General features: G+C 35.4%; 1 protein-coding gene across 4 annotated transcripts; it reads left to right on the plus strand.

The window, feature by feature from the left end:
* The first annotated feature begins 3,956 nt into the window (after window positions 1-3,956).
* Window positions 3,957-8,611, plus strand: LOC136223676 (interactor of constitutive active ROPs 3). 4 transcript variants are annotated; one of them, XM_066011794.1, is made up of 5 exons: window positions 3,957-4,107; window positions 4,656-4,725; window positions 5,220-5,327; window positions 5,976-6,156; window positions 6,692-8,611. In XM_066011794.1, the coding sequence occupies exons 3-5, from the start codon at window positions 5,308-5,310 to the stop codon at window positions 8,327-8,329; spliced, it is 1,839 nt and encodes a 612-aa protein (XP_065867866.1). In that variant the 5' UTR covers window positions 3,957-4,107; window positions 4,656-4,725; window positions 5,220-5,307; the 3' UTR covers window positions 8,330-8,611. The 4 variants fall into 4 exon arrangements, with proteins under 4 accessions (XP_065867866.1, XP_065867869.1, XP_065867867.1 ...); XM_066011797.1 differs by lacking the exon at window positions 4,656-4,725 and having other exon boundaries at window positions 3,980-4,107; XM_066011795.1 differs by lacking the exon at window positions 3,957-4,107 and having other exon boundaries at window positions 4,152-4,725.
* The last annotated feature ends 1,026 nt before the right edge of the window (window positions 8,612-9,637 follow it).

Consider the following 9,637-nt stretch of genomic DNA (forward strand, 5'->3'; position numbering starts at 1 on the left):
TTTCTTCCCAATCTCTCCACATTTTACGCTATTATCTAAACCGTAACGAGAGTAGAAACTAAAAAAAGTCAAAGACTAAAAAGAGTATAAATGGAAAAGTAGAGGAAGAAAGACCAAACACGAATGCGTTGCTGACTAGAGGAGCATTAATAGCAGATCACGACCACACTCACATATAGATTTCTTACTAATACGAAGTTGTATTATATAATTTGGCTATGGAGGCAACACGTGTTCCCTTTTCTCGAATGCTAATTCATGTCTCTTAAGTGTCGTGTTATATTTGTCTATCACTAAGCAACTCCAAAAGCTATCATTATGGTCGTACACATCAGTATTTTATATGTCATTAAATGGTTTATTTTATTTTATTTTTATAAAAGAAAGGAATAAAATGTTGATAAAAAAAACTGGTAATATTGCTTGAAAATCTCAAGCACCATTTTATCCAATGTGATGGGACACTTTAATGATATCAAACAAAATGTTGCTTCACCAAGCACTTATCCAAGCAATGTGCATTGGTGATGCTCTAATGAGGTGTCAATATGTGAGTTATTTCCAACAAATTATTAATTGACATGCGTTAGAGAAAAAAAAAAAAAAGCTAAAAGAATAATTCCCTTCTCCCTCCTAAAAACGTGTTCTTCTTCGTAGGCGTGTCTTATTCTCCTTCCTCACTAAACTGGTCGATCAAGCAGAGAAAGAAAATTAGAACCCTAACACTGCAGTTTGCTTGCTGACTTTGCTACTTTACTTAATTGAATCAGAACTTCTCTAGACTACGTTAATTCCTTATTTTGACAAAAATGCCTACAGATCGTATTAAACATCCAAAATAAAATATATCTATTTAATAAAAAAGCTAAAAAAAATTAAAATAATGGTTCCCTATTAAACGAGGAACCATTTTGTTTCCTTTTTTTTTTTTTTTTTTTTTGTAGGGAAGAATCATGATCTTGGGGGGAATGATACAGGGAGGACTTCAACACTCCTATATCAGAATCTCCAATGCTCCTTATTCGAAGTGTTGCAGATGCTTTTAATAAATTGCTTATTATAACCAAAGATAAATAATCAAAAGTTTAATTTATCTAAATGAAAAATCAATAGGACAGTAATTGAGCCGAGCCGAACTTTAGTCTAATCATATTCAGTTCATCACAAAATTGACAAGTTCGAAGACAACATTCTATTTGTGAGCTTCTCGCGATAAGCTTGTTTATTTATTCAAGAGCTTTATTCGCGAGTAATTCATTAATTCTGCTCATATATTTTGCTCGCGAACAACTCATTAATTATGTTCATTTGAAACTTCTTTAACACAAATCTGTTTTATAACCTATAAAACTACGTTGTTTTTCATTTCTCCATTTGTAGAAATACTATTATTAAAAAAAAAATTGAATCAAACTTACTTATGACTGTGTTTATGAACGTTATAATCAAGCATGTTCATGAGTTTATAGCCGAGCCTGATCTCGAGCTTCCGAACCGACTTTTATAAATCGAGCAACTTTTATCTAGCCGAATGTTGAGCAACTCGATTCATTTATAGCCCTACTTTCTAAATCAAAAATTGAAAAAGTGCTTCAAAATGCTTTTAATTCAGATTTTAAAAGTTCTAAACTATTCATATTGTTATTTAATTGCATTCAAAACCATTTGTAATAAAATTTGGTGGATCTAGAAATGAGGAGATATGGTTCACCACATGTCAAATAGAAAGTGCCAAATAGACCTATAATTATGAACTTTTAAAAGTCCAAAAGATTGAAGTTTTTGGTTATTAAATGCAACTAGACAAAAATATGAGTTTAGTAAATACAATGAGATAAAAATAAAGATTATTGAATGCAATTAGATAAAAAATATGAGAGTAGTCTGAACCGTCCTGATGGAGGCGCTTGCATGTCATGAGCCTGTAGCTGATCATTGGTCTTAATTGAGACAGACTCGCAATTACTAGTTTGCACCATTCAGTCTGAACGGTCAGGGGCGTCGGGTCTTGATTTGGTAATTGGAGACCAATTATCTTTAATCAATGTTCTATTCGGTTTATAAGTAGGGATGGCAACGGGTAGGGTACCCGCGGGTAGTGCCAATCCCAAACCCTTACCCTTTTATTTTTTAATTACCCGTACTCTTCCCATTACCCTAACGGGTATATGTTTTGCATCTCATACCCTTCCCATTTAATTCACGGGTACCCGCGGGTACCCTTACCCGTTAAGAATCAATAAATAAAATAAAAAATATTACAAATTTAACAAAGTATAAATTTAATTAATCATTGATTTAAAAATTGAACAAATTGAACTTAATCAATAAAAATAAAATAGTTTAGTGGTATCACTTAATGGTCAAAGAACAAAATGTTATTATTCAAATCTCACGTTTTACATCTAAAACACAATAATATTTTTTAATGTATAAAAAATTTATGACAGGTAACGGGTACCGGGTACACTAGGGGTCTTCCCATACCCGTCTCATTACCCTAACGGGTAATGGTTTTGATCCCATACCCGTCCCATACCCTTTTATACAGGGTACGGATAGTCCCATTCAGTGGCGAATACAGGATTACTCGGTTGGGGGGGGGGGGGGGGGGCGATTTTACACGTACATTCGAGATTTTTTTTTTGCTAAATCGAACTTGCTTAATTTTTTTTATATATGCGTGTTATAATTTGAATGATCAATAACTAATTTTAAGTATTAATGTACAATTTCTCAAAATTAAGTTAGGTTTCGTTTAATAGTCCTAACATGTAAAAAAATTGAATTTAAGAAGAGCTGAACATGTAAAAAAATTAAGAAAATTGATTTCAGATGGCATACCGGCCAAAAAAAATTAATAATTTGGATTTAAGGATGCCTAAGTGGCAAAAAAAAATTAGAAATTTGGATATATAGAGGCCAAATAGGCCAATTTTTTTTTTTAAAAAAAATTGGATTTAGAGAGGCCTACCATGCCTAAAGAAAATTAGAAATTTGGATTTAGGGAGGGAGTACCTAATAGGTCCAAAATATTGAAATTTTGAATTTTGAACAAGCTTAATATGTAATGGGATATATTTAATTTTTTTATTAGTTCAATACTAGTTTCTAAAAAAATTAGGGATAAGGTACTAAAATAGGTCTATGGTTTTTGGGGGAAGTATCAATTTAGGATCCACGTACAAAATGGCACCAATATAGGCTTACGTTTAAAAAATAGTATCAATTTAGGCCTCGATAACGGATTGGAAAAGATATAATAAAAATGAGTTGAAAAGTGTTATGAAAATAAATTAATTTTAATAATGGTAACATAGCTTTATAATTATTGAAAAATAAAATTTAAATAAATAAACATTTTCTAAAATAAATTGAGGTTGGGGGGAATTGAATCTAGGACCTTCTAAAAAAACAAGTGTTTTAATCATCTAATCTACCTTAAAACAATGAAATATTACTACATAGAGTATATATAAACTAATATTTGGAGGGGCTGAAACTAGCCGAAACTACTCGTAACCATGGTGGTTCCGGCGGCCGGAGGGGCTCGGGCCCCTCCAGGCCCACCCCTGTCTCCGTCCCTGGTCCCATTAGAGTCGGGTAGTGTCGGGTATCCGCAGGTAGAGTACCCGTTGCCATCCCTATTTATAAGGTAGTCTGCAAACCAAGCTACTCACGTGCTTACACGGATAACATGTATCAAAATTCATTTAAATTTTTTGGAAATTCAGATAGGTTGAAGTGGTCCAAACACAAAGACATGAACTTTTATTTTCGGCCCGTGTGATGGTGCTATATCATGCGGACATAAGAACAAGTTAAAAAGTGAGATAATAATCTTCCAAATGATGAAACGACAAATTCGTAGTTGTACCTTTATACCGTTTTGTCATTTTGTTTTCACTCTTCACATCTCATCCTTTCCTACCATTCCAACTAAAAAAATCCTTTCCTACTATACTATATTACTATTCTCATCCAAATCTCGAAAACTGTGCAAGAAGCAGAAGCAAAAGAGTCACTTCTTCCTCTACAATTCTCCATCTTCCAATGTACCTCCATTAACCTCATTTTCTGCTTTCATTCATACTATCAAATTCAAAGGTCAGTACACCCTTCATTTTCTGCTTCCTTCTGGAGAAAATGCAACAATTTGAGTTCCAAGAAAGAATATTTATCCTTTCTGTGAAAAGTAGTATCATTTTCAAGTGTTCATCCATCTCACTTTACTTTATCCAACTTTCCCATATTTATATTCTACTCTGCAACTAAGTTGGAGTATCTCTAAATATTCTTTTCCCTTTTCCTTTTCCATGTTTGTTTTGTAGTAGTTGTGGAATTAGAATCCCAATTTTCTTTTCTGTAATGATGTTCCTTTTCAAGCTCTCTTTTGAGTAATCACACTTCATTTTCTTTTCTTTTTCCTGGAAAAGTACTTTCATTAGTATCTCATACTGTAGTAGCCTTCGATTTTCGAGCCTAGAAAGATTGAAGCTTTGAGCTGCAATTCATAGCTTTTACACTCTACTTTCATCATTTTAAAAGCCCCAAATTGAAGCTTTGAGCTGCAATTACTAGCTTATTTCTCTACTTTTTATAAGATTTCTTCCTGTATTTTGTATCAGTTCTACAATTATCTTATCTTTTTCCAGGAACACATACTCCTGGTTACCGTTATTTTCCCGGTTCTCTCCGGCCAAAAGAAGGTCCAGTTTTGAGTAGGTATGATGGTATTTAATATTATCTATTGTATAGTTCAAAAGTTTTCAAACTCATAAGTCTAACAAACCCCACAAATCATGATAAAAAAAAAAAAAAAGTTTCCAAATTTCACGGCAAAAATGGAGGAACCAATTTTTTACATTATTGACCTTGTGATTTCTGTGTCTATATAGTAGTTGAAAGGGTCCTGTTTGTAATTTTGATCCTTTTATGATGGTTATAGGTTGTAGGACCCTTTTCTGAGTATAATAATGTTTCATGAGAAGATTGGCCAATTCAGGAATTCCTGTTTGGTAAAACAAATTGATGGTTCCTAACTTTTTACTGTGAGTTTGATATGAAAATTGAATGAAAGCAAATATCTTTTGCTTTTATTGCTGCAGTGCAGTGCTGTTCAGGGTTGTTATGATAAGAAGGTGTGAAATTATTTATTTCTTCCCCTTGGATTCTATTCTCTTATCCCAACTTGTGAACTTTTTAATGGTATGTTACAGGTTTTGTGGGGTCAAAGGAGAGAGCGTTGGGGTAGTGAAAGCTCAAATAGACATACCTTCCATTCTTTCACATTTGTGCCCTTAAATTATGCAGACTCATAAAGGAAGGTAAACAAAAGAGTCTTCCTTTCTTATGCAAAAGGTTTTTAATTTTTTAAAATTTGAAAGTCTTCATTTTGTGCATTCTTATCTCTTTTTTCTTAATATGGTATGTTGGTTTGGCAATGCTAATTCTGTAAAGTTAGTTAATTTCTTAGCTGCTATTTTATGGGGTTGTGGCTGAAATTGGTTGTCATTGTTTGGTAAATTGTCAATTCTCTCTCTTTTATGTCAAAGCTTTGGCATTGTTTGTTGTGTTCTTCACACAACTTTCACCATCAAGCCAGAATTGGTGTCCACTTTTTAGCTGGTGAGATTGTCTGTAGTGTTTCATTAGTTTCAATTGTTCCTTTTAGCATATGCACAAAGATTTTGGAAGTTTTCGTTTCTCCTCCGTGAAGTTGAGAATCTTAGTGGACCTTAAGATATGTTTTTTGTTTTGTTTTGTGGAGGACCATTTCATTGAACAAATTCAACAGTACCTCATTTTTACAGGCTTGAATTCATTATCTGCGGCCATAATAAGGCTCTGTGATTGACATACTTCTGTGTAATTCTTGTACCTTTTTTTTAGGATGATGATGAAACTTGCTTTCCTTTTGATTCTAATTTGCATATATTTTCTCGAATCTGTTGTAATTTTCTATTTTGATGCAGAAACGGCTCCTCTGAAGCAGTGCAAAAAGTACGTCCTCAAGCTGTACGCCAACTTAAAGTAACTGGACTAGAGTCTGACTCGGCCTCGGCCTCGGCCTCTTCCTCGAAACAAATAAGAACACCAAAAGAGAGAAGTCCTAAAATTGTTGAACGTCGCTCACCTAGAAGTCCAGTAATTGAGGTACTAAACCATCTTAATTAACCTATACACTATGTTGCATGAACACTCCTCTCTATCAGTATTCGTTTCTGTTTCCGTTTCCCTTTGAAGGATACAACTGGAAAATGTGGTACTTAGTGATGGTTTCTAATATGAGGAATTCTTGAACCTGCTTGGTTGTTTGGAGTTTAGAGGAAAATTCTCTTCATAATTTGAGCAATTCTCTAATTTTATTGGAATCTGCTATTATTAGGAGGTTGGTTGCTATACAGGTAGAAAAGAATTCCTCCAGCCAAGCAGGTAGTTGTAACTGCTTGGGCAAATTACTAAAAATTGCATATGTTTATTCCCTGCCACACTTTCCTGGTTCTAAATGATTGCATTTGGATTTTGTTTGAACATTTTTTGATGGTGTTTATGGGGGTAGTATGCAATTTTGATCTGGGCCATATAATGAATTCAAGATGTATTTTGAATGTAAAACATATTAATAAGACCAAAAACATCCTCTGGTGAAAAGCTGCCTCTTAACTTTCATAATTGTTGTTTTCTACAGAAGAAGCGTCCAAGCAGAATATCTGAATTGGAATCTCAGGTATCTCAGCTTCAAGAAGAACTGAAGAAGGCAAAGGACCAGCTAAGTTTATCAGAGTCATGGAAGAAGGAAGCTCTAGAGGGTGCCGAGGAGTCCAAGAAACAACTTGTGACTATATCTTCAAAGCTCGATGAGTCACAGAAACAAATTCTGATACTGTCCAATTCTGAATCAGAACGTGTTCTTGAGCTTCAAACAATCTCACTTGAAAAGGACCAGGAATGGCAGTCAAAGCTTGAGGCTACCCAGCAGCAGCATTTAGTTGATGCAGCTTCATTGGCCTCTTCCTTGGATGAAATTCAACAGCTTAAGATTCAGCTTGAGACGGTAGCTGAATCTGAGGCGGAGAACAAGAATGCAGAATCAGAAAATGTGGAGCTTCAGACCTTGAAAGCAAATTTGAAGGATACTCTTGCTCAAGTGGAGAACATGAAAAGCCAGCTAATCGATAGCAAAAACTCAGAGGCCGAGGCCCAAGAACTAGCTCGTGAAACTTTACATCAATTGGAAACCGCAAAGAAATCTGTCGAGTCTCTCAGATCAGATGGCTCAAAATCTATTGAAGCCTATAACTCAATTGCTTCGGAGTTGGAACAGTCGAAAGCCCGTGTGAAGTTATTGGAAGAACTTGTCAGCAAACTTGAGACGGATCTTCATACTGCTAGCAATTCTGCTAATGATCTGTACCCTATTGCTAGAAATGGAATGTCAGAAGATGCAAACAAGCTTGAGGCAGAGGTTTATTCATTGAAGTCTGAAGTAGAGAGGTTGAGATCTGCTCTAGAAGCTGCTGAGGGAAAATGCCATGAAAATCAAAATCATGGTGAGGTGCAGATACAATGTGCTTATGAACTGGTGGAGCAGATGAAATCTGAATTTCTTGCGAAAGAGGCTAAATTAGAGGCGGAACTGAAGCAAGCAAAAGCTGATGTTGAAGAGTTAAAGGCAGACCTTATGGACAAGGAAACTGAGCTGCAGGGAATTTCTGAGGAGAATGATGATCTGAATATGAAGCTGAGAAAAAGCTTAACAAACCAAGGAGAATCTGAATTAGAGACTCAATTCAAAAGGATGAAAGAAAACTTTTCTGATTTGAAGGCAAGGTTAATAGATAAGGAGACAGAACTGCAAAATTTATTGGAGGAAAATGTGATATTGAAGACAGAACTAAGGAAAAAGGAAACAGATAAGAACAAAGTGAACAATACGACCACGGACGTAGAACTAGAGGCAGTAAGGGCTGCAGAGCGAGAAACTTCGGTGAAGCTTGGGTTGATGATGGAAGAGGCAGATAGAAGCAGTAAAAGGGTTGGGAGACTGGTAGAGCAGCTTGAGGCATCCCAAGTTGCTAATTCTGAGATGGAGGCAGATTTGAGAAGGATAAAGGTGCAGTCAGACCAGTGGAGAAAAGCAGCAGAAGCAGCAGCAGCAATGCTTACTTCAGGAAACAATGGTAATTTCATGGAGAGCAACTATAACCCAGTTAGTGGAAAGATGGGATTAGCTTATAATGAAGATATGGAGAATGATATGTTAAGGAAAAGAAATGGGAATATGTTGAAGAAGATTGGGGTGTTATGGAAGAAGACACAGATTTAGAATAGCTAAGGTTGCTTCCCCTAATGATACATGTTATGGTTGTGTTGTGTTGAGAGATACTAGCTCTGTTGATTTTCAAGTTGTATGGTTTAATCATTCCGAAAATCTTAGCTTAGTACTTAATGCTGTTTGATTTCTGTGAACAATTTATGGTTGTAAAGATTTTGGTGTTGATAAAGTTAAAACTGGCTTCACTTGGGGAATGTAGAGGGAGTTGAACTCCAGGAAATGGCTATGTTTGCTGGATCTGAATGAATGAATGAATTGGGGAGGTTTCTATTTCATGGATAAGTAGCTATTGAATGCTTTTGTTGAATCTTAGCTTACTTCGTCCTATTGCATTTGATTTTCCTTCCTTTGAAGTATTTGGTGATGTTTACATTTGTATTCTGCAAACTACTTGCTATCTTTTAAGTAATTAAAAATATAAAACATGAAAAAATCAATATATAATCAGTATTACTCTTTTCAGATATGCACAATTTTCGTGTTGTATTGTGGTGTTCGGAAAGAGGGCGATCTTGGCGTAACGGTAAGCGTTGTTGTCGTGTGAACGAGAGGTAGGAGCGGTCTCTTGCCAATTACATTCTTGTGGTGGGACCCCTCCCAACACATGTTAAATGGTACAATTTGATTTTCGGCTTAATAGGCACCCAACCCTCTAAACTTGTAACGTTTTTTTACCTGGCCCTCTCAACTTAGGGGACAACCTCTCAACCCCCTCAACTCTCCAAAAACATCACATACAACCTCTTACACCCCTATGTTCGGTCAAAATATTGACCCGTGTAGAAAACGCGCTTGACTGTTGACCACACTAATGCCACGTGTTATTTTTTTATTAAATTTTTCCATTGAGACCTGCTCGGCGAGCAAGCCCAATTGTGCGGGCTGTATGTGATGTTTTTGGAGAGTTGAGGGGGTTGAGAGGTTGTCCCCTAAGTTGAGGGGGCCAGGTAAAAAAAAAGTTACAAGTTTAGGGGGTTGGGTGCCTATTAAGCCTTGATTTTCAAACATCAATTTATTTTTCTCCTATGTGTTTCTTGGTGATATGTCATTGGTTTTCATCTTATCCACTTAAAAATTTGGGATCCACCAATGCTGCAATGACTAAAATACCCTTAAATGGGTTTTCCTTCCAAATAGAAAAGGTACAAATTTCCATACACGTCTCCTCGTTTCTCTATACTAGTTTCAACTGAATACCAAAAAGAGATTTGTTTAAAAATGGACCAAACCCTAAAAAAACGTTTATGAAAGAGAATTGCAAAAAAAAAAAAGGAACTGATAAGCAGAAAGTTCTTCATC

This window comes from Euphorbia lathyris, chromosome 3 (genome assembly GCF_963576675.1).
Source record: "Euphorbia lathyris chromosome 3, ddEupLath1.1, whole genome shotgun sequence".
Taxonomy (NCBI): Eukaryota; Viridiplantae; Streptophyta; class Magnoliopsida; order Malpighiales; family Euphorbiaceae; genus Euphorbia; species Euphorbia lathyris.

Excerpts from the sequence above, each read along its gene's own strand:
- LOC136223676 (XM_066011794.1), top strand. The coding sequence starts at position 5,308 with ATGCAGACTCATAAAGGAAG. Across the intron at positions 5,328-5,975 it reads ATGCAGACTCATAAAGGAAG|AAACGGCTCCTCTGAAGCAG; the intron begins GTAAACAAAAGA and ends ATTTTGATGCAG. Across the intron at positions 6,157-6,691 it reads CTAGAAGTCCAGTAATTGAG|AAGAAGCGTCCAAGCAGAAT; the intron begins GTACTAAACCAT and ends TGTTTTCTACAG.